Consider the following 25,388-nt stretch of genomic DNA (forward strand, 5'->3'; position numbering starts at 1 on the left):
ATGCATTAAAAGGATCATAGGGACTTCCCTGGTAGCCCAGTGGTTAAGACTCAGTGCTCCCAATGCAGGAGGCCCAGGTTCGATCCCTGGTCAGGGAACTGGATCCCGCATGCTGCAACTAAGAGCCCGCATGACACAACTAAAAGATCCCGCGTGCCGCAACTAAAGATCCCTCCTGCCAAAACTAACACCCAGCTCAGCCAAATAAATAAATAAATACAAAATGATCACAAACCTTGATAAAGTGGGATTTAACCCAGCGATGCAAAGATGGTTCAATATCTGCAAATCAATCTGGTAATGGTAATACCACATTAACAAGCTGAAGAATAAAAATCATGTCATCTCAATAAATACAGAAAAAGCTTTGGACAAAATTCAGAATCCATTTATGATAAAAACTACCAACAAAGTAGGCAGAGAGGGAACATACCTCAACATAATAAAGGTCATATAACAAACATATAGCCAACACCATACTCAACAGCGAAAAGCTGAAAGCATTGCCTCTAAGATCAGGAACAAGACAAGATGACCACTCTCACCCCTTTTATTCAACATAATATTGGAAATCCTAACCAAAGCAATCAGACAAGAAAAAGAAATAAAAAGAATCCAAATTGGAAAGGAAGAAGTAAAACTGTCACTGTTTTCAGGTGACATACTATTGCCATATATAGAAAATTCTAAAGACGCCACCAAAAAACTATTAGAACAAATAAATGACTTCATAAAGTTTCAGGATATAAAATTAAAACACAGAAATCTGTTGCGTTTCTTTACACTAACAACAACCTATCAGGAAGAAAAACTAAGGAATCAATCTCATTTACAACTGCATCAAAAAGAAATAAAATACCTAGGAATATATCTAACTAAGGAGGTAAAAGACCTGTACTCAGAAAACTATAAGACAGTGATGAAAAGAACTGAGACAACACCAAAGATGACAAGATATACCATGCTCATAGACTGGAAGAATTAATATTGTTAAAATGACTGTACTACCCAAGGCAATCTACAGATTGAGTGCAATCCCTATCGAAATACCAATGGCATTTTTCATAGAACCAGAAAAAATTACTCTAAATTTGTATGAAAACCCGAAAAACCCCAAAGAGCCAAAACAATATTGAGAAACAAGAACTGGAGGTACCATGATCCCTGATTTCAAACTATACTACAAAGCTATAGTCATCAAAACAGTAAGGTACTTGCACAAAAGTAGACACAGATCAATGGAACAGAATAGAGAGCCCAGAAATGAACCCACACTTACATGGACATTTAATCTACAACACAGGAGGCAAGAATATACAATGGGGAAAAGACAGCCTTTTCAATAAATGGTGTTGAAAAAACCAGACAACTACATGCAAAAGAATCAAACTTGACTATTTTCTCACACAATATACAAAAATAAACTCAAAGTGGATTAAAGACTTAAAGATAAGACCTGGAATCATAAAACTCCTAGAAGAAAACATAGGCAGTGTTAGCAATATTTTTTACCTCAGTCTTAGCAATATTTTTTTGGATATGCCTCCTGGGGCAAGGGAAACAAAAGCAAAAACAGACAAATCGGACTACATCAAACTAAAAAGCTTTTGCACAGCTTCTGCACCATCAACAAATGAAAAAGCTGCCTAATGAGTGAAAGAAGATATTCTCAAACAATTTAACAAATGGCTAATATCCAAAATATATAAAAATTCATTTAACTCAACATCAAAAAAAACAAGCAATCCAATCACAAAATGGACAGAGGACCTAAATAGACATCTCTCCAAAGAAGACATACAAATGGGCAACAGGTACATGAAAAGATGCTCAACATCACTCATCATCAAGGAAATGCAAGTCAAATCCACAATGAGCTATCACCTCATACCTGTCAAAATGGATATTATCAAAAAGACAATAGATAACAAGTGCTGGAGAGAATGTGGAGAAAAGGAAACCCTCAGGCACTGTTGGTGAGTATGTAAAATGGTGCAGCCGCTATGGAAAACAGTACGGAGGTTCCTCACGAATTTAAAGATAGAACTGCCATAGCAATTGTCAAGCAATTCCACTTCTGGGTATTTTTCCAAAGAAAACAAAAACACTAATTTAAAAAGACATATGCACCCCTATGTTCATAGCAGCATTACTCACAATGACCAAGATATGGAAGCAACCTAAGTGTCTATAAATAGGTAAATGGATAAAGAAGATGACAAATAGATGAATATTAGCCGCAAAACAAGAATGAAATCTTGCCATTTGCAACAACATGGATGGACCTAGAGGATATTGTGCTAAGTGAAATAAGTCAGACTAAAAAGACAAATACTGCATGATTTCACTTATATGTGGAATCTAAAAAACAAGTGAACAAATGTAACAAAACAAAAACAGAGTCACAGATGTAGAGAAGAACCAGATGGTTACCAGAGGAGGGGAGGGTAGGGGGAATGAATGAAATAAGTGAGGGAAATTAAAAGAGATGCAAACTTCCAGTTACAAAATAAATGAGTCACAGGGATGTAATGTACAGTGCAGGAAATACAGCCAATAATAATGTAATATCTTCGCATGCTGACAGATGGTAACTAGATTTATAATGATGATCACTTTGTAACGTACAGAAATATCAAATCACCCTAAGCTACACGCCAGAACGAACATATTGTTGTAGGTCTATTATACTTCAAAACAAACTCAGAAAGAAATCAGATTTGTGGTTACTGGAGGCGGGGGAATGGGAAATTGGATGATGGTGGTGAAAAGGTATAAACTTCCAGTTAGAAAATAAATAAGCACTAGACTTATAATGTACAACATAATTAATAACACTGCTGTATGTTATACATTAAAGTTACTCTGAGAGTAAATCCTAAGAGTTCTCATCACAACGCCTGCCTCAAAATAATCTCAGCTCCCAAATCAAGCTTGCATACGTAAGACAAAGTTTGCATACGGCTAAATACCACTTTCAGACATGATGATAATGCTATTTCCTGGAGCATGCATGTCAAGTTGTTTTTTTCCCTTCAGTAACAAGGATACTGATGCACTCATAAATCTGAACCATTTTCTTAACTCATTAAGATCAGAAGCTTATAATACCACATGTAACACCAAAAACCACTGTCTATAACAAAGAAATACACATGACTCTGTCAGCTAACAAACTCCTCACCCTGGCCTCCAAAGTAATTTTAAAAGTAAATCCTCCATCATCCAAGGATAGATTAAACTGCTTTTGGATAATGAGGATAAAAATACTGGTGCTGCCAAAAGATTCCTAGAAGAGAACACAGGCAAAACATTCTCTGACATAAATCATACCAATATTTTCTTAGGTCAGTCTCCCAAGGCAATAGAAATAAAAGCAAAACTAAACAAATGGGACCTAATCAAACTTAAAAGCTTTTGTACAGCAAAGGAAACCATAAACAAAACAAAGAGACAACCTATGGACTGGGAGAAAATATTTGCAAATGATGTGACCAACAAGGACTTAATTTCCAAAATATACAAACAGCTCACACAACTCAATAACAAAAACAAACAACCCAACTGAAAAACGGACAAAAGACCTAAATAGAACTTTCTCCGAAGAAGACATACAGATGGCCAACAGGGACATGAAAAGATGCTCAACACCACTAATTATTAGAGAAATGCAAATCAAAACCACAATGAGGTATCAACTCACACCAGTCAGAAAGGCCATCATTAAAAAGTCTACAAATAACAAATGCTGGAGAGGGTGTGGAGCAAAGGGAACCCTCCTACACTGTTAGTGGCAACGTAAATTAGTGCAGCCACTATGGAAAACAATATGGAGGTTCCTCAATAAACTAAAAATAGAGTTGTCATAGGATCCAGCAATCCCACTCCTGGGCATCTATCTGGACAAAACTATAATTCAAAAAGATACATGCACCCCATGTTCACAGCAGCACTATTCACAACAGCCAAGACATGAAAACAACCTAAATGTCCATCGACAGATGACTGGATAAAGAAAATGTGGTACATATAATACATAATGGAATACTACTCAGCCATAAAAAAAGGAATGAAATAATGCCATTTGCAGCAACATGGATGCAACCAGAGATTATCATACTAAGTAAAGTAAGTCAGAAAGAGAAAGACAAACACCATATGATTTCACATATGTGGAATCTAAAATATAACACAAATGAACTTACCCACAAAACAGAAACAGATTCACAGACATAGAAAACAGACTTGTGGTTGCCAAGGGGGAAAGAAGAAGGGGAGGGATGGATTGGGAGTTTGGGAGTAGCACATGCAAACTATTATGTACAGAATGGATAAACAACAAGGTCCCACTGGATAGCACTGTATATTCAATGTCCTGTGATAAACCATAATAGAAAAGAATGTGAAAAAGAATGTACATATATAACTGAATCGCTTTGCTGTACAACAGAAATTGAACACCAAATCAACTGTCCTTCAATAAAATCAATTCAAAAAAATACTGGTGTTGAAGTGTTTCAATTTTTTTTAATTGTACTGGGTAATCAAGATGATTACACACTGGGTGGCATCCTCTAGTTGCAACTGCCAAAAAACAAAAACAAAACCACAGTGAAAAGCATAAACTGAAAACCACTTTCCCCCTTGACAGAATAAAAGAAAAACCTGTTCACTGCTTGAGTAACATCCACTCCACCTGTCAACAACCCTTAGAAAATAGCAAAGCACTAACTTTCCCATAAACAAGTCGGGGAACTCATGAATGTGGGGATTCCAAACTCAAAGAATAGTAGCTGTTAATGGGATATGAATTAATTGAGAAAAGGAAGGTAAAAGGAAAGTACTGGGCTGGGATATACTTCTACCGAACTTGGGTTTTAACATTCAAATAAGGCAAGTTTCCAGCTGCATGTGTAAGGAGTTTAGAAATAGCCACTATGTCCTAACAAGTGAAAAGTTAAACGGACTGAAAAATCAACAACTCTTTTGAATCCATAAGAGACAGTGAGGAGACTTCCCTGGTGGTCCAGTGGTTAAAAATCCACCTTCCAACGCAGGGGACGCGGGTTCCATCCCTGGTCAGGGAACTAAGATCCCACATGCTGCAGGGAAACTAAGCCTGTGCACCGCAACAAAGAGCCCACATGCTGCAACTAAGAACCAACACAGCCAAATAAATAAATAAATATTTTTTAAAAAGAAACAAAGAAAAGGAAAGAAAAGAAACAAGCCAGGTTTCACACAGGCTTCTCTATTTTAAAAAAAAAAAGGAGAGAGAAAGAGAGACAGTGAGAGTACAGTGCAAACTGCTGAAAACAGTCAGGTGGATACAGGGGATCATGGTTAGAGCAGTAACTGACAATGGAAACCACCTTGGGAACCAGTGCCAGGGTAGAAAAACCTGAACTGTAACTGGAGTTGCTGGAGGCTCAATGTAGACAAACCTGGGTTTAAAACTCCAGGGGTACCCAGTTACAGGGGTGCTCCCACATTTCTGTAAGTTTTCCACCAGGAGCTAGACTAGGTTCTCACAGTAAATATTCCCTCGTGAGAAAAATCCTGGGCCAGGGGCGTCAGTCTCTGTTACTTCTAACAACAAAGCCTAACCTCTGGAAAAATCAGTTAACCAGAGTCTAACTTGGTGGGTTTTATCAGAGCCTAACTGACCTGGGGAAAGGAAATATCCAACTCCAGCCTACTCTAGCCAATCCTGTCCAACTTAAGGGGGCAAGAAAGAATATGAGAAGTACTTGTGAAGTTCACAGTCCAGAGGCACAGACTCATTAAAAAACTGAGACCTAACCATAGGACTAAAGAACACTTCCCTTTCCCTCACATCCATGCCTTACCATAACATTATTAAAGGCCTATTTACAGCACTTCCTTTTACCTAAGACATCATGTCCAGCTGTCAAGAAAAAATTACAAAGCATACTAAAAGGCAAAAAAACACAATTTGAAGACAGAGCAATCATCAAAATTATCATACTGGGATACTGAAATTACCAGACTGGGAATTTATAACTATGATTAACATACTGAGGATTCTAATAAATAAAGAGACAACATGCAAGAACAGACGTGCAATGTAAGCAGAGAAATGAAAATCCTAAGAAAAACAAAAAGAGATGCTAAAGATCAAAAACATGGTAAAAGAAATGAAGAATGCCTTTGATGGGCTTATTAGTAGACTAGACACGGCTGAGGAAACAATCTCTGAGCTTGAAGATATAGCAACAGAAACCTCCAAAACTGAAAAGGAAAGAAAACAAAGGCTGAAAAGAACAGAATATCCAAGGACTGTGGGACAACTACAAAAGATGCAACATACGCATAATATGAGTATCAGAAAAAGAGAGGAACAGAAGAAATATTTAAAACAATGATGACTGAGATTTCCCCAAATTAACGTCAGACATCAAACCACAGAACCAGAAGCTCACAGAACACCAAGAAGGGTAACTACCAAAAGACTATATGTAGTGGTGCCATTTTTAAACTGCAGAAAATCAAAGATAAATAAAATATACTAAAAGAAGCCAGAGGAAAAAACACCTTACCTACAGAGGAACAAAGATAAGAATTCTATCCAACTTCTCCTCAGAAACCACAGAATCAAAAAGAGTGAAATATTATAAGTATTCAGAGAGTAAAACACCAACCTAGAATTCTGTACCCTGCAAAATTAAAGGAGAAATACAGACTTTCAGAAACAAAAATTAACAGAATTTGTTGCCAGTTGATCTGACTTGCAAGAAATATTAAAAGAAGTTCTTCAGACAAATGTAAAATAACACAGGTCAAACTCAGATCTCCATAAAGAACGAGGAAGAAATAAGTGAATGCAAAATAAAACCTTTCTTTTGTTGTTGTTCTTAGTTGGTCTAACAGGTAACAATTTGTTCAAAATAATAGCAACGATACGTTTGATTACTTACGTATATATCACATATACATATTTATACATAGGTGAAATGAATGATGGCAGTGATACAAAGAACAGGAGAGAGTATTTACCAACTACCTGTGAACCAATATAGTGTTATCTGAAAATGGACTTGGGTTAAGTTGTAAATGTATATTCAAACCATAGAGTAACCACTAAAAAGAGTTAAAGTATAACTGATATGCTAAGAAGAGAAAGAAAACCAAATCATATAAAACGCTCAACTAAAACCACAAAAGGCAAATAAAGAGTGGGAAACAAAAATAGAAACAAAGAACAAGGACAAAAGAAAAACTGTAACAAATATGGTAGACATTAATCCAACTATTTCAATAATCACTTTGAATGTCAACAGTCTAAATGCACCAGTCAGAATGGATCAAAAAACAAGACCCAGGGCTTCCCTGGTGGGACAGTGGTTAAGAATCCACCTGCCAATGCAGGGGACACGGGTTCGATCCCCGGTCTGGGTAGATCCCACATGCCACGGAGCAACTAAGCCCGTGCACCACAACTACTGAGCCTGTGCTCTAGAGCCCACAAGCCACAACTACTGAGCCCATGTGCCACAACTACTGAAGCCCGAGCACCTAGAGCCCATGCTCTGCAAAGAGAAGCCACTGCAATGAGAAGCCCGCACACTGCAACGAAGAGTAGCCCCCGCTTGTCGTAACTAGAGAAAGCCCGCGCACAGCAACGAAGACCCAACACAGCCAAAAATAAATAAATAAAATAAATTAAAAAAAAAAAACAAGGGCTTCCCTGGTGGCGCAGTGGTTGAGAATCTGCCTGCTAATGCAAGGGACACGGGTTCAAGCCCTGGTCTGGGAAGATCCCACATGCCACGGAGCAACTAGGCCCGTGAGCCACAACTACTGAGCCTGCGCTCCTCAACAAGAGAGGCCACGACAGTGAGAGGCCCGCGCACCGCGATGAAGAGTGGCCCCCGCTTGCTGCAACTAGAGAAAGCCCTCGCACAGAAACGAAGACCCAACACAGCCAAAACTAAATAAATAAATAAATAAAATTAAAAATAAAAAAAAAACAAGACCCAATTACATATTATCTGTAAAACCCACTTTAAATATAAAGACACATAAAAATTCAAAGTAAATGGATAGAGAAAAATATATCATACTAATACTAATCAACAAAATGCAGGAGTAGCTATTTTAATTTCAGACAGAATAGACTTAAAAGTAATGAAAGTTATCAGGGATAATGAAGGATGTTACATAATGATAAAGGGTCAATCCTCCAAGAAGACATAACGATCCTTAACGTATATGTGCCCCAAAACAGAGTATCAACCTACATGAGGCAAAAACTAAAAGAAATGCAAGGAGAAACGGATGAATCTACTATCAGAGACTGAAACACATCAGAATGGACAGGTCCAGCAGGAAGAAAGTCAGTAAGGACATAATGGAATTCAGTTAAGCCATCAATTAACTAGATATAATTGACATGTATAGACTACTTCAACAACAGCAGAATACACATTCTTCTCAAGTTAACATGGAACATTCACCAAGCTAAACCACATTCTGGACCATAAAACACATCTTAAAAAACTTAAAAGACTGTAATGAAATTAAACTAGAAATCACTGACAGAAAAATAACGAAAATCCCAAAGTAACTGATTAAACGACATACTTCTAAATAACACATGGGTCAAAGAAAAAATCTCGAGAGAAATTTTTAAATATTCTGAACTAAGTGAAAATATAAATACAATTTACCAAAATTTGTGGGACACAGAGAAAGCAGTGCTTACAAAGAAACATAGCACTGAACGCATATATTAGAAAAGAAGGAAGATCTAAAATCAATAATCTAAGTTTCCACCTTAGGAAATTAGAAAAAGAAGAGCAAATTAAATCCAAAGTGAGCAGCAGAAAAGAAATAAGAATCAGGGCAGAAATCAATGAAATTGAAAACAGAAAAATCAGTAGATAAAAATCAATAAAACCAAAAGCTGATTTTTTAAACTTTTTATTGATTTTTTTAATTGATCTTTTCAAAGATCAATAAAAAAAATCAATAAGCCTCTAGCCAGGCTAAGGAAAAAAGAGAGAAGACACAAATTACTATTATCAGAAATAAAAAGAGGGAGGACTTCCCTGGTGGCACAGTGGTTAAAAATCCACCTTCCAATGCAGGGGACGTGGGTTTGATCCCTAGTCAGGGAACTAGATCCCACATGCATAGCGCAACTATGAGTTTTCATGCCACAACTAAGGAGACCACCAGCCGCAACTAAGACCTGGTGCAACCAAAATAAATAATAAAATAAATTTAATTTAAAAAAAGAAAAAGAGGGACACCACTACAGATCCCATGGACATCAAAAGAATAATAAAGGAATATATGAACAATTTTATGCCAACAAATTTGATACCCTAGATAAAATGAGCCAATTCCTTGTAAAAAAAACACAATCTTCCAAAGCTCACACAAGAAACAATCAAAATAGGCCTATATTTATTTAAGAAATTGAATCAATAAGGTTCCAAAACAGAAAGCACCAGGCCCAGATGGGTTCACTGGTAAAATTTCCCAAACATATGAGAAAGAAATGATACCAATTCTCTACAATCTCTTTCAGAAGATGGAGTAGTGGCAATACTTCCTGACTCCTTCTATGAAGCCAGCATAACCCCAATCCCAAAACCAGACAAAGACATTACAAGACAACTGCAGACCATTATTCCTCAAAAACAGAAATGCAAAAATCCTCAACAAAATAAGAGCAAATCAAATAAAACATATAAAAAGAATTATACACCACGACCATGCGGGATTCATCCCAGGTATACCAGGTTGGTTCATTCAAAAATCAATTAACATAATCCATCACATCAATAAACCAAAAAAGAAAAAAAAAGTCACATGATATCAACAGATTCAGAAAAAGCATTTGACAATATGCAACACCCATCCATGATAAAAACTCTCAGTAAATCAGCAATAGAAGGGAACTTCCTCAACTTAATCAAGAATATCTACAAAGGAAACTAAGATCCCACATACGGCAAGGTACGGCCAAAAAAAAGAATATCTACAAAAAACCTAAAACAAACATCATACTTAATGGTGAGAAACTAGAAACTTTCCCACTAAGATCAGAAACAAGGCAAGGATGTCACCTCTCATAGCTCCTTTTCAGCATCATACTGGAAGTCCTAGTGAATGCAATAGGACAAGAAAAGGAAATAAAGGAATACAGATTTGAGAGAAAGAAAACTGTCTTGTTCATGAATCACATGATCGTCTAGGTAGAAAATCCAAAAGAATCTCCAAAAAACTTCTGGAACTAATAAGTGATTATAGCAAGGTTGCAGAATACAAGGATAAAGTACCAAAGTCAATTGCTTCCCTATATATCAACAGAGAACAAGGGGAATTTGAAGTTAAAAAAAACAATACCATTTACATTATCACCCCCAAATAGTGAAATACTGAGGTATAAATCTAATATGTGCAAGATCAATATGGGGAAAATGACAATACTCTGATGCAAAAAATTAAAGAACTAAATAAATGGAGAGATAGTCAGTGTTCATGAATAGGAAGACTCAATACAGTTAAGATGTCAGTTCTTCCCAACTTGATCTATAGATTCAATGCAACCAAAATCAAAATCCCAGCAAGTCATTTTATAGATATTGATGAACTGATTCTCAAGTCTATATAGAGAAGAAAAAGACCCAGAATAGCCAACACAATATTGAAGGAGAACGAAGTTGGAGGGCTAACACTACCCAGGTTCAAGACTTACTTAAAAAGCTACAGTAATCAAATCAGTGTAATACTGGTGAAAGAACAAATAGGTCAGTGGAACAGACTAGAGAGCCCACAAATAGACTCACATAAATAGAGTCAACTGATCTTTGACAAAGGAGCAAGGACAGTACAATGGAGCAAAGAGAGTCTTCTCAACAAATGGTGCTGGAACAGCAGGACATCCACATGCAAAGAAATGAATCTAGACGCAGACCTTCCAACTTTCACATAAATTAATACAAAATGGATCATAAACCAAAATGTAAAACACAGAACTATAAGGATCCTAAAAGATAACCTAAGAGAAAACCTACATGACCTTAAATATGGCAATGACTTTTTAGATATGAAATCAAAGGCATGATCCATGAAGGAAATCATTGATAGGCTGAACTTCATTAAAATAATAAACTGCTTTGTGAAAGACAACAACAAGAGAATGAGAAGACAGACCACAGACTAGGAGAAAATATTTGCAAAACACATGTTATCCAAAATATACAAGGAACTGGGGCTTCCCTGGTGGTCCTTAAGAATCCACCTTCCAATGCAGGGGACACGGGTTCGATCCCTGGTCGGGGAACTAAGATCCCACATGCCACGGGGCAACTAAGCCTGCACACAGCAACTACTGAGCCCATGCACTCTGCAGCTCGTGCGCCACAAGTAGAGAGAAGCCCGCGCGCTGCAACGACGATCCCGCGTGCCACAACTAAGACCCAAGGCAGCCCAAAAAACACCAAAATATATAAGGAACTCTTAAGACAACAGTAAAACAATCTGATTAGAAAATGGGCCAAAGACCTTAACAGACACCAAAGATGACATACAGATGGCAAATTAGCATATGAAAAGATGCACCACATCGTGTCATCAGGGAAAGGCAAATTTAAACAAGATACTACTACTACACATCTATTAGAAAGGCCAAAATCCAGAAAACTGACAACACCAAGTGCTGACAAGGATGCAGAGCAACAAGAACTCTCATTTCTGCAAAATGGTACAGCCACTTTGGAAGAGTTTGGCAGTTTCTTATAAATCTAAACATCACTGTTACCATACGATCTAGTGACCACGCTCTTTGGTATATACCCAAATGAACTGAAGACTTGGACATGGATGTTCATGGCAGCTTTATTCATAATTGCCAAACCTGGGAAGCACCCAAGATGTCCTTCAGGAGGTGAATGAATAAATGAACTGGTACAACCAAACAAGGAAATATTATTCAGCACTGAAAAAAAATGTGCTATCAAGCCATGAATAGACATGAAGGAAACTTACATACATATTACTAAGTGAAAGAAGCTAATTTGAGAAGGCTACATACTGTATAATTCCAACTATATGAAATTCTGGACAAGGCAAAGCAGTGAGATAATAAAAAGGTAAAAGGTTGCCAGATGTGAAGGGGAAGGGGAATTAACAGGTGGAGAACAGAGGATTTCTAGGGCAATGAAAATACTCTGTATGATACTATGAGGGTGGATACATGTCATTACATATTTGTCCAAACCCACAGAATGTATATCACCGACAATGAACCCTTACGTAATCTACAGACTTTGGGTGATTATGATGCGTCAATATAGGTTCATCAATTGACACAAATGTACCACTCTGGTGGGGAATGTTGCTAATGGGAATGGCTATGCATGTGTGGAGGCAGGGGCTGTATGGGAAATCTCTGTACTTTCCTCTCAATTTTGCTGCAAACCTAAAATTGCTCTAAAAACATAAAGACTTTGATAAAAATAAATAAATAACACAAGTTCAGATTTAAAAAACATAAGAGTATATCATGCTATTTTAACATGTAATAACCTTCAGCTTATTTCTTAGGCAATTTATGGATTAGGATGTCCACAGGGCACAAAATTCTTACGTACTACATATAAACAACTTTACTTTAAATCTCTTCTGTGCCTCACTGGATAAGTTCTGTTTCAGTTATGATTTGGGGGTCATTCTTTTCCCTTCCCCAATCAATCAAGAGTTGTCTATACATACTGTACGCCAACTATATTTCAATATTTTTTAAAAGTCTTCTATATATATTAGCAAGGAACAGCCACACATGATTAACAAAAGTCTAAGCCTAAAATCTAAATCTAAGGTCCCCATTCTCATAAGTCATCTAATTTGCCTACAATTCTGGATTGTGAACCCAATCAATATTCATTACAGAAAAATGAACTGTCACTTCACAGAATGTAAAAGCAACTGTGGTATATTTTATAGCGGCTTGCATTTATCAATGTCTAAAGTCAGCAGTCTACACAATCAGTATTTTAAATTCAAACCTTCCTTTTATCTCTAAGAACAGAAAATCTGTTACCTACCTTTCAGAAACCTCTTGCTTCAAATGAGGAACTTCACCAAGTGCTGAATCAATATCCATGAAACCTAGAAAGTCTCGTTTTACATTAAGGGAAGGCTTCTCCAAACCCTTGCATGATGCTTCAGGACCCCTCAATAAAGGATCCGAATCAGTTAGCTGTATCTCTGACCCCTCACCTTCTGTAAGACGGACCCGTTGACCAGGAGAACTGGGAACACTATTCCCTTCCTGGTCAGAGTTGTTCTTTTGCTTTCCATCTCTCTGGGGCTTACTATTCAGCCCATCATCCCGGAAGCCTTTCGCAAATGGATTGTAATCTATTTTCAACTGGGTAATCTGAATGTTTTGATAAGCTGTTACTGCAAAGAATTCAGTCTGTGGGAAGGTAAAAGTGTGGACACCAGGGCCATTTAATTGTATCACTTCGGTAGCCTTCTCTGCAGGCACCAAATGAAGCCTCGGCAGGTAGCGATGCATAGAGTGCAAGATAATATGCCCTTCTTGGTCCAGTGTATTGTTGGTAAGTTTGAGTTTATAGAAAGATACTGGTTGATGCATCCAATAATGACCCGTGGAAGGAGATTCTGGATGAATAAAAACCCTCCCCAAAACATGGGGCTCAGCCTTCCCACTGGGCTCCCACCAGCGACCATTCCATTTATAACGATGGTTATCCACAGGAGATATATCCATGACGAGGATATATTTCATATTTGAATCTAAACCTGTTATCCAATAACGACAGTAAGGAAACATGCGTCTTCCCTGTTTGGTCAGGATCATCTCTGTGCTTCGATGATAGAATTCATTCCACATACTATTGTTATCCAAGGTGACAGTGATTCCTCCTACAGTACAATCAGCTGGAAGGCAAATCTTTCCCTTAGATTTTCCTGGTGATGAAACACTGCTAGCCAAAGCACAGGCATCCCGATTAGTAACCAAAATTCCTTGATCAGTTTTGCCATTTCCTGGCTGTTTTAGGATGACAAAGAAGGTAGGTGCTGCTCCTGCCACTGTCCCACCATCTTGATTAGCCAATATAATCTGCTGTTTCTCCTCCATGATTCCAGTGGGAAAATCAGTAGTAAGATAACTATAGTTACCACATAATCACAATGGCCTTCCCAGCCTAAAAAACAAGCAAAAAAACACTTTAATCAAGTGAACATTTATTTTGTTAACAAAAATACAAGAATGATTACATTACCCCCAAAATATATTCCTAAATTCTTCTAAGACTTTGCTTCTACCTTTCTCTCAATCACTGTGAAGATACTGATTCTGGAATATTTGATTATCTTTTTAAAGTTCATTTTAATCTAATTAGTTAAATTACTCATATCCCAATCCTCCAATAATTCACTATACATACTACAATCTCACATAAAAACAAAAAGTGTAGATTCATTTTAGAAAAACTACATGAAAGTATAAAAGTATACAGACTTGGAACTTCCCTGGTGGCACAGTGGTTAAGAATCTGCCTGCCAATGCAAGGGAAGATCCCTAGTCGGGGAAGATCCCACTTGCCACAGAGCAACCAAGCCCGTGTGCCACAACTACTGAGCCCAAGCGCCACAACTACTAAGCCCAAGCGCCACAACTACTGAAGCCCGTGTGCTCTAAGGGCCCACATGCTGCAACTACAGGGCCTGCATGCTGCAACTACTGAAGCCCGCGCACCCAGAGCCCGTGCTCTGCAACGAGAGAAGCCACTGCAATGAGAAGCCCGCACACCAAAACAAAGAGTAGCCCCTGCTCACCACAACTAGAGAAAGCCTGCGTGCAGCAACGAAGACCCAACGCAGCCAAAAAAATTAATTAATTAATTTAAAAATAAAATAAATGCCTTAGTTTTTAGAAAAGTATACAGACTTAAAGAGATTAAATTGGAAAGTTATTTTTATTTTAAAAGCATCCTGATACTTAATGAATTAATTTGCCAGAGGATTCCATTACACAGCAAGTTCTCCTGAGATGAGTAAAAATTAACAAATTTACATGTTATCTTTGTATAGGATCAACTCTTATTATGGTACTGGCATGAGTTCATACATAAGTAAAAAGCTATTTAACTTGTTAGTACATACATTTAAAGAAACCATGACAAATCACTGGAACTTACTAGGAAAGAAACAGTTGGCTCCACACCTCAGACCTTACACTGAAAAAAATTCCAGACAGACCAAACATTTAAATCCCACCCCACCCCGTCTCAGTGTAATTATTTTTTAATTCTTAAAGAAATCTGAGAAAAGCTTTTTGATAATAAGCAGGACACAAAACCTAGAAGTCAATAAGACTACAGAATTTTTGATAAATTCAAAATCATGTAAATTTGTTTTTAACATGACAAAAACCATCCACACAAAATAAAAAACAAATGCCTAACTGGAAAACTATATTTGCAACTTATATCATAAAGAACTCATTTCCCTAATATCAAAAGGGATCTTTTTATACAAATCAACAAGACAAAAAATCTAACAGAAAAATGGGCAAAGAATAGGAAAAGCAAATGGTTATGAAAACGTACATAGTCTCGCAATAGAGGAAATTAAAGTCGCCCTAAAATACTGTTTTTACCCTATCAGAACGGCAAAAATCAAAGTTTGGCAGAGGTGTTGTAAAGGGTGTACGTCAACCAGCATTCTCATCTAACCAGCTGCTGAGAGTATAACATGACAGAATCTAAGAGGATAACATGAAAATATCAAAAGTACAAATGCATACATCCCATGAAACAGTAGTTCTTCTAGGACTTTATCTTATATACATGTGTGCAAATACAAGCATACACACCAGTGATAAATGGGGTACAATGACAGAGTGGAATATTCTGCAGCTAGAAAAGAATTATAAACTTTATGGACTCATACAAAATTATCTACAAGATATATTAAGAGCATAAAGTTCAAAAGAACTGTAGATTATGCCAAATACTTCTATAAAGTTTAAACAAAGAAAAAGCCAAAGAAAAAAACCAGTATGTATGTATTTGCTTGACATAGACTATCTGTAAAGTCAAAAAAGGAACTGGTAGTATTGGCTTTATCAAGGGAAAACAGGGTGGCTGGAAGAATACATATTCTGACACTTTCTAAATTTTGTATCTTGTAAACATACAACCAATTAAAAAAAAAACTAAATTAGTTAACTCATAAAAGTTACAAGAAAAACGCCACATATATCGTATGATTCCATTTACATGAAATGTCCAGAACAGGTAAATCTACAGAAAGTAGACCCATAGTTGACAGTGAAAAGGGAGAGGAATAACTGGGACAATTGCTAATTGGTATGGGGTTTCTTTTGGGGGTGACCGAAATGTTCAGGAACTAAAAACCACTTAAATGTATCCTTTAAAATGGTGAATTTTATGTTATGTGAATTCTATCTCAATAAAATGTTTTAAAGAAATCTCAGATTGTTACATTCAACTAAAGTGATGTGCTAAAATAAATTACCTAAATATTCTACAAGATGTAAAGCTATCACCAATTAACTTTTATACAAAAAAGGAAAATGTTACATCACTACTTCTGTTTAAAGTGGGTCAGTAATTTTGACTAATCCAATTGAGCCACTTATTGGTGCTCCTCATTGTAAGTCTAATTTTACTTTTCATCAGAACTACTAACAAGCAGCAAAAGCACCTGATCTGAATTTCACATCTTCTTACAGGGCTGGTCACATGACCGCCCCCCCTAAAAGGGGGGGGGCTCCAAAACTTAAAATATTTATTAGCCTGAGAATATTTTAAAAATCAAGGCTTCAAAAAAGGTTGGCTATTTTTTTGTATTATGGCTAAATGTGAAAATAGAAACTCACTTTCTGACACCACTGTACTAATACCCAGGAAAGATGAAAAAAGAATCTCTCCTCCGATTTGGAGTTTAAGAGATAGATAAAATTTAGAATGATTCTTTTCAAAAGCTTCCTCAGGCTTAAGGCAATTAGGTTTATTGGTTTCCTAAAACTACCAAGTTTAAGTAACACCTATCAGAGACTGATAAAACAAAATTTAAACAGACTGAGAAGTCACAAATAAAGTGACTTTATAAAAATAGTAAAGTTCAGAAAATTCACAAAAACCAATTCCTCTAAAATTGTGTATATATCAAATAACACAAACTCCTAATCCTGTATTTAGTCCATAAAGCTCAAAATTTTGTTACAAATCAATTATTTTTGTAAGCAATTATGCAAAAACACTCTCATGAAGTGCATTTAAATATGGCACGCAGCGAAGAAGTATCTGAAAAAATTTTTTAGCTATCCCAAATCTATGAAGACATTATAGGGTTCAGAATATCTTAAACATTATCTTCTATAATATTAAATTCTTGATTTTCAGATCATTTTTACAGGTAAAACTGTGGCAAAGAAGTTTTAACCAATCACTATCTTTTAAAAATTAATCTATGAAATATCAAAGATTCTACTGACAAATCCAGTTTAGTGTTAGAGACTTCACTGAAGTAAACTTTATACTTACGTTATATATACACATTTCAAAATTTTCCTTTCATCTAAACAGAAAAATTAAGTGCAGAAGAGTCAGACTGCCCTATCTGCACTCTGTACACAGGTAACTAATAAATGTAAAAATGTGTATTAAGAGGAAAAAAAAGTTAGAACTTTCAGACTTTTGATTTGTATAAGGTCTTTTTTTAATCCTCCAGTCAAGTTATTCCAGGAGTTGATCAAAATGTATAAAACCAAAAACCTAATTTACGAACAAAACAATCTCTATCTTGAGCCATACATTGCTACTGGTTTACAAACAAGTAATAAAATTTTATTCCACAACAATCTTTAAGCACAGATTTCACTTCACTATAAGCAATATGCCTATGCTTTTGGAATACTATATATATCGGATTTTCTAAAGAAAGGATAGTCAATTCAGCAAATTTAGCTGTTTCAGACACACAAATACCACTCTAAAGTCTAAGATAACTTTAACCAATTGCAAAAATCAAATTACTTTAGGAAGAACTAGGCTACTCATGAAGCAGTAAATCTCCTTCCAGCAAGATTCTAAAAATACACTGTGTTTGGCTCTCTGAAAGCATTAAGGAAGACCACAGTTCTGGTACATAGATATAACTTAACCTTCAAAAAAAAAATCTCAGTTCAGCTTTTCAAGATCAAGCAGTTATCTAAATAAAATAACTATAAAAATGACCAGAGGAGGTAAGTTTAGTTGTGGATGGGAAATACTCTAACATTCTGAAAATGTCAACGCTTTGAAGGTAGAGGCACTCACACACCAACACACAAATGCCATTTCGCAGAGAATGTTTTCAGGTAACATGGCAAGTTCCATAAGTAAATTGCTACAATTTCGGAGTCCCTATTCTGAGTATTTTTTCACCAGTGACCTCTCTCGGAAATGTTTAACTACTAAAGCCATAACCCTCATACAACTTACCAAATACACTAGCTGGTTTACTAGGTAGTTACCTAATTCAATGATTGAGGTACTAGCCCACCCCCAAAGTACGCCAATTTAAAATTCCAAATCAATACCATTACTTTAAAAACACAAAATATTCAAATGATGGCGAACCTAAACCGAATGTTTCCAAAGTTGCTAAAAATAACCATAACTTTTCATACAACAAATGCATTACTGTACGGTAAGCACAAAGATGTAGTTTGTTCCTTAACATAATCATTCACTACAACAGTGTGCTTACGTTTCTGAAATTCAAATTTGTAAGAGAATAGGTTCACTCGAATTTCAGTATTCACCAATATACAATGAGCCCAGAAATTTGAAAAATCTTTTTAAAACTATAATTTGCACACAAAAATAATCAGAAAATATGATAGCAAGTGATACAAAGAGTAAAAGAGCCAACTATCCGTTCTTAATCGTCACTAAGTTAACTTTAATAACTAAATAAATGGTACTCGCGATCTCTTAATAAGCGCTTACTTTGGACCAGACTATACCCTGGGCATTTTATCATCACCACAACCCTAAATTTGAAAGATAAATTTCAAAATATTATCTGAAATGCTTTAGGTTTTAAGGCACAAAGTTGCATTTACCTAAGATAGTAGGCCCCCCCTCCTCTTCTCTCCTCAAATACCATTTGTTAATGCTGGCTTCATGAGCATTTTCTATTCCTAGGAATGATCCCTTAACTACAACTCGGTGTTAGAAAGCTCTCAGGTCCCTAATATTTGCATAAGTAGAATTTGAAGAACTAACGTTTATGGCAGAAACGGACAGCAATCAAATGGCCACCCTGCCTTGGATTAAGTATGGCAAGGTACCTGGGGCACTAAGTTTTCTCAAATCCTAAGCATGTGTTTTCTGGAAAGCGCATCCAACCCACTCAACTCACACAACAGCTGGAAACATAGCCCTACAGCAGCAAGAAGCACTAGCGCCCACTCCATACCCTTGGAAGTGAAAAGGCCGCCTGCCAGTCTCGGAGGACTGCAGTCGCCGTCGACTATCGGGGCCCACATCACCGCTTTCCAACTGCAAAGGCCAGCTAGCCAAGAACCACGTGAAAAAATGCCGCAAGGAAAGCTCTTCCGGGGAAGGGGAGTTCGACTGATCACGTGCCGCCGGCCGGAACCCGCGGATCGCTCGGCAGGATCCAGTCGCATTCTGTTACCGTGGAGACTACAGAACCAGCCGCCCGGCCCTCCCGGGCCAGCCCCCTTCCCAGCAGCCGTCACGCCACCTCCAGGCACTTTCCCTGCAGCCTAGCCGCGGCGTCGTGCCCAAAAAGAGGCAGAGTAGGCAGTATTTGCCAGGGACTCTGCCGCAGAAGCCCGGAGAGCTTCACAACACACACTGGCAGCGCGCGGGTGGGCTCGAGAGTTCTCTTGATCCACGTGTCTGCCCCGGCGACGCGAACCCTGGGAGAGTGGTCTCCCCTCAGAAGGAAGAGTACTTTCGTTACTCACGTTGTTCTGCCATTGGTAACCCTTCCTTTCAGACCTCCTACACTCTCCCTGCTTCCAACCTCGCCAGAGGAGGCATCTCCAGAGTTCCGAAGGCAAAGCAAAAATCTTCACATCATGACACTACCACTTCCTACTCTCAACCCAGTGTGAAATAATCCCTAACTTCTCCATACTCTTCGCACGCAGATTCGTCAACTTTGGTTACTGGTGCTCGGAGCGGTTTATTTCTGTCCCAGACCCACCTACCGCTAACGGCAGAGACCTACTTGACAAATAGAAGCGGGAAGGCACACAAACAGAGAACTAGCCAAAAGCTGCTCCACAGAGAGAAAAAGAAAATAACACCTGCTCTTCCCACCTGTTTTCCCCGCCCTCATTTCTGCACTTACGAACCACCGGTCCTTTGTTTACCAAGTTCCCACTCCTATACAGCTCACTTCCTCGCCCTCCTTCTTTATTAAACTCGCGGTCTTGCTTCAAACAACCTGCCAGGAAATTACATGCTGGGCGAGAGCTTTATACAGGTGTCAAAACGCTGCACACAGCTCCTTAGAAAAGCGAGGTCAGCAGTTTTGGAACCCCGAGACCTGAGCTCTAAAAGGCAAAGCGCACAAGCACGGCTCTCGACCTAAAGCTCCACGCCTGGCTGGAAGGCGTCACGCGGATCGTACCATGCGGTGCGGCACCCCACGCACGCGAGGGCAGGCCCGCGCCGTGGGCGCTTCTCACCCCGCCCGCCTCGTGGCCTCTTGCTGGCGTCGATGTTCCCAGTTAGTTCGCGGCGCGACGCGGAAGTGAGGCCGGGGACGCGCGCGAGGTGACATGCGCAGCCTCGCTCAGAAGACCACAGGCGCGCGCCAAAGGCGGCTCCGCGCAAGGCCTGGCCTGGCCGGAGCGTGCGAAGATCGCTCAGCAGAACGCTTCTGACACCATAGAAAATACACAAGAGCTTCAAACTCTCGGAAAACTCCAATCGGGCCAGTACTAAAGAGACGTCCTCCACCCAGGCCCGAGAGTTACCGTGCGGGGCGTGGCCGGCCTCACCCGGAGTCCTTCACATCCCGCTGGGGGCGGGTTATTCTGTTCGGTTCGCACACCGTGTGTCCGCTCCAGCTGAAGAGCCTGCGCGCGCATCAAACGTCCACGTCATCGCGCACGCGCTCCTACCCGCTCGGAGGCCGTTGCGCAAGCGCAAAAGGAGGCGCGAGCAGCACCTCCCTCGCCCCTCCCCCAACACCAGGAGGCCAAACGGCCCCGGAGCTGCGACAAGACCCTTGGGACCCGCCCCTGGAGCTGAAGCCGCTGCCTTTCCGGGTACCAGCAACCGAGAAAAGCCTACTGAAGCTTCCAGAATCATGAGTGACGAGGCAGGAGGGAGGTACCCCAATTCCCTCAGCCTCGCACACGAAGCCTTCGTGAAAACTGTGAAACCTCTGCCCGCGGGCTTTCGCAGCTGAGCCTGCCACCTTTTCCCTTGGGCTCCTCGCCGGCCCCGCCCCTGCTGAGCCCAGCCCCACCCACGTGGGATTCCGCAGCCCGCAAGGCTTCATTGGCCCGTCAAATGAATCCACGATCTTCCTCCCCAATGTGCTGTGGGCTTAGAGAGTGCCAGAACGTCGGGAAACCTTGAGGAAAAGACCCTGAGAGACGGGTGATGGAGTTTGCAACATCCAGAACCGAAGAACACTAGTAAAGTAGGGAGGAGTCCGAAAACATCAATGCCGAGTGGGAAGGGAAGAAGAGTTGCTACTAGCTTGCCTGATACAAAGATGAAAGATGTCCTGATAAAACAGTAAAACGTGGAAATGAGAATTTTGCACGATAGAGTGTTATCCAAGCGTTAATGCCCTGATCCTGCGTTTTCAATTTTTGTTTGTTCAAGATATTTAAGCTATGAGGTGCAAACAAAAAGTTATCTATGATGTGTCAGGCGGTTGTCAAACATCAAAAATTATCTTTCTTCTTACCCACCCCTTACCAGCCATTCTTTCTTCTCTGCGAACACGCCAGTAAAAAGGGAGAGTTGTTTAAAGTTGTAGAAAAGAGACAAAACAGAAATTGGTAGTAAGAGAGCAGAAATTGTGGTCCATGTTTCCAAACTTTCCTTTCACTCTCTTAGAAGAATTGTCAAGTACTGAGAACCTACGACCTGCTAGGTGACTTGACATAAAACACTGTGAAGGACAATGTTCATTGCAGCTCTATTTACAATAGCCAGGACATGGAAGCAACCTAAGTGTCCATCGACAGATGAATGAATAAAGAAGATGTAGCACATATATACAATGGAATATTACTCAGCCATAAAACGAAACGAAACTGAGTTATTTGTAGTGAGGTGGATGGACCTAGAGACTGTCATACAGAGTGAAGTAAGTCAGAAAGAGAAAAACAAATACCATATGCTAGCACATATATATGGAATTAAAAAAAAAAAAAGGTACTGAAGAACCTAGGGGCAGGACAGGAATAAAGACGCAGACGTAGAGAATGGACTTGAGGACACAGGGAGGGGGAAGGGTAAGCTGGGACGAAGTGAGAGAGTGGCATGGACATATATACACTACCAAATGTAAAATAGATAGCTAGTGGGAAGCAGCCACATAGCACAGGGAGATCAGCTCGGTGCTTTGTGACCACCTAGAGGGGTGGGATAGGGAGGGTGGGAGGGAGGGAGATGCAAGAGGGAAGAGATATGGGGACATATGTATATGTATAACTGATTCACTTTGTTATAAAGCAGAAACTAACACACCATTGTAAAGCAATTATACTCCAATAAAGATGTTAAAAAACAAAACAAAACACTGCGAAGGAGAATGAGGAGGTTACAAGAAAGTAGCCAAAAAGAAGAGGCTTATCCAACAAGACTTATCTGAGCTGGACTCCAGGCATACTAGGAAGGGTCTTCTTTCTCTGCCTTCTGCTCTTCCTGAGAGGATATGCCACACCATGGGGAGAAACTGTGCTGAAATTAATATGGAATGGAAAATATGCAGGCTAAAGTTGACGGACTTCTGAACTTGCTCTGAAACCCCCATTCAGGCACTGTCAACCACAGCATTAACAGTGCAACAAACGAATAATATCCAAGATACTAGGCAAAAGTGAAAAGTAACAGTTTCTTTCACACCTTCCTCTTCTTCCCTGATCCCAAGCACCTCTTTCCTGGAAGCTGCCTTTTCAGAATCTCCCACCTCATCCAAGAATGCCTTCCTGTCGAAGGTCTAAGGTTTCCTCATATAAAATTTCCACTTTCTGAAGCAGAAATAAAATTTGTGTTGACTTGTTATTAATGCATCTGATCCTAAGGTGTAAATGAATGATGACTGGTTAACAACCATGGCTAGTCAGAGTTGCATACCAAAAAGAACACGTTAACACAAATGATATCCCTAATTGGAGAACTGGGGGTGAGGGAGAATGGAGTTTTTCTTTTGCTACTCTCTCCCTACACCAGGCAAACATATTATGAAATGCCAGACACTTAAAAAATTTTTTTTTCAAGATTTAGCACTGGATCTCCTGGTGGGAGAGGTAAACTACCTGTATTTTTTCAAAGTGGGATCTACCTTACCTATAAAGATCTAGAGATGTACTATCAAGAACCTGAGAACTTATAAATGTTGTTTATATATATATAATCTAAAAATAATATTGCCACACCATTTCAGTGGCCTATTTTTGATTTAACATCATGCTAGTACCAAAGTAACCACTTTTTTTGTTTGCTTTTTCAAGCAACCTCTGTGTTTGCATTCAGGGTTTAATGCAGTGTTTCTCAGACTGGGATCCTTGGGTGTGCTCTTTGGATATATAAGAACTTCTTCCTTTATAATTTTTTTTAATATTTTTTTGATGTGGACCATTTCAAAAGTCTTTTACTGAATTTGTTACTATATTGCTTCTGTTTTATGTTTTGATTTTTTGGCCGCGAGGCATGTGGGATCTTAGCTCCCTGACCAGGGATCAAACCCGCACCCCCTGCATTGGAAGGCGAAGTCTTAACCACGGGACCGCCAGGGAAGTCCCTAGAACTTCTTCCTTTAAAAGGCATCCGTATATAACCCGTTTTCAAAATTCCAAACTAACTACAAGAATTGACGCTCTTGAGTTTCACAGGTAAACCTCAGTGGTCTAGTTGAAGAGCCCTAGGTGACTGCGTTACCACCCAGTCCTGGAATGTTCTAGGAGTTTCCATGTGACTTCAGGTGCCTGTGGTTGAATCGTGTGGGCCAAGCTTCAGGTGCCAGGAGATCCTGCTCCTTTCAATTGGAATTCTCTCATTTCAGTTATCAAAGCTCACCTTGTTCATCCAGCCTGATAAAAAAATGTTTCCCTGGGACTTTCCCTGCTGGTCCAGTGGGTAAGACTCCATGCTCCCAATGCAGGGGGCCCGGGTTCAATCCCGGGTGGGGGAACTAGATCCCGCATGAATGCCACAACTTAAGAGTCCACATGCCGCAACTAAAAGTTCCCGTGTGCCGCAACTAAGACCCGGCGCAGCCAAAATAAATTTAAAAAAAATTTTTTTTAATCTTTCCCAGGACTTCCCTGGTGGCACAGTGGTTAAGAATCTGCCTGCCAATGCAGGGGACATGGGTTCGAGCCCTGGTCCGGGAAGATCCCACAGGCCATGGAGCAACTAAGCCCATGTGCCACAACTACTGAGCCTGCGCTCTAGAGCCCGTGAGCCACAACTACTGAGCCCGTGTGCCACAACTACTGAAGCCTGCGTGCCTAAAGCCTGTGCTCCACAACAAGAGAAGCCACCGCAATGAGAAGCCCGCGCACCACAACAAAGAGTAGACCCCGCTCGTCATAACTAGAGAAAGCCCATGCACAGCAACGAAGACCCAATGCAGCCAAAAACAAATTAATTAATTAATTTTTAAAAATCTTTCCCTTGGATTTCTTTGGTTGGACCTTCAAAGAGATTTTACTAAATATTAGGGGGGGTGGGGATAGAGAATGCATGGAATATAAACAATATGGCTAGAAAGAACACAGTTTTGAATCAAGATTGCTCTATAAACACATAAGCCCTATCCATTTACATGCACATTTTTCCTATTTGACAAATATCTCAGTGCCTTCTATATGCTGAGGAAAGACAGGCACCTCATGCACTGTTCAGAGGTCTACACTAGAACCCCAAAGAGTTGGCACAACTTAACAGAATCCACCAGCAAGACAGACGATATTCCTTATCCAATCTATCCAGATCCCACCTTCCCAATTCCAATTTCTACTGAAGACATACCTTCCTCAAATGACTAAAAGAGAAAGTGATCCCACTCTTCAGATGAGACCATCACCACCCCTCATATAACTCCTGGGTTGTTGTCTTGTTTACAATATCTTAATTCAA

At 39.2% G+C, this 25,388-nt stretch overlaps 1 protein-coding gene across 21 annotated transcripts in view; it reads right to left on the reverse strand.

Moving 5' to 3' along the window:
* MGA (MAX dimerization protein MGA) overlaps positions 1 to 25,388 on the reverse strand; it is a 161,372-nt gene that overhangs the window by 75,446 nt on the left and 60,538 nt on the right. For 16 of the 21 annotated variants that reach the window (XM_059913551.1, XM_059913556.1, XM_059913549.1 and 13 more), the window contains exons 1-2: positions 20,689 to 20,990; positions 13,080 to 14,210 (exon numbers count right to left, since the gene is read on the reverse strand). In XM_059913551.1, the coding sequence (XP_059769534.1) occupies positions 13,080 to 14,143 (1,064 nt within the window). In that variant the 5' untranslated portion in view covers positions 14,144 to 14,210; positions 20,689 to 20,990. Of the gene's footprint in view, positions 1 to 13,079; positions 14,211 to 15,206; positions 15,227 to 19,500; positions 19,574 to 20,688; positions 20,991 to 21,037; positions 21,125 to 25,388 lie in introns of those variants that run through there. The other 5 variants (XM_059913543.1, XM_059913542.1, XM_059913541.1 and 2 more) reach the window with 4 other exon arrangements.

This window comes from Balaenoptera ricei, chromosome 2 (genome assembly GCF_028023285.1).
Source record: "Balaenoptera ricei isolate mBalRic1 chromosome 2, mBalRic1.hap2, whole genome shotgun sequence".
NCBI classification, from domain to species: domain Eukaryota; kingdom Metazoa; phylum Chordata; class Mammalia; order Artiodactyla; family Balaenopteridae; genus Balaenoptera; species Balaenoptera ricei.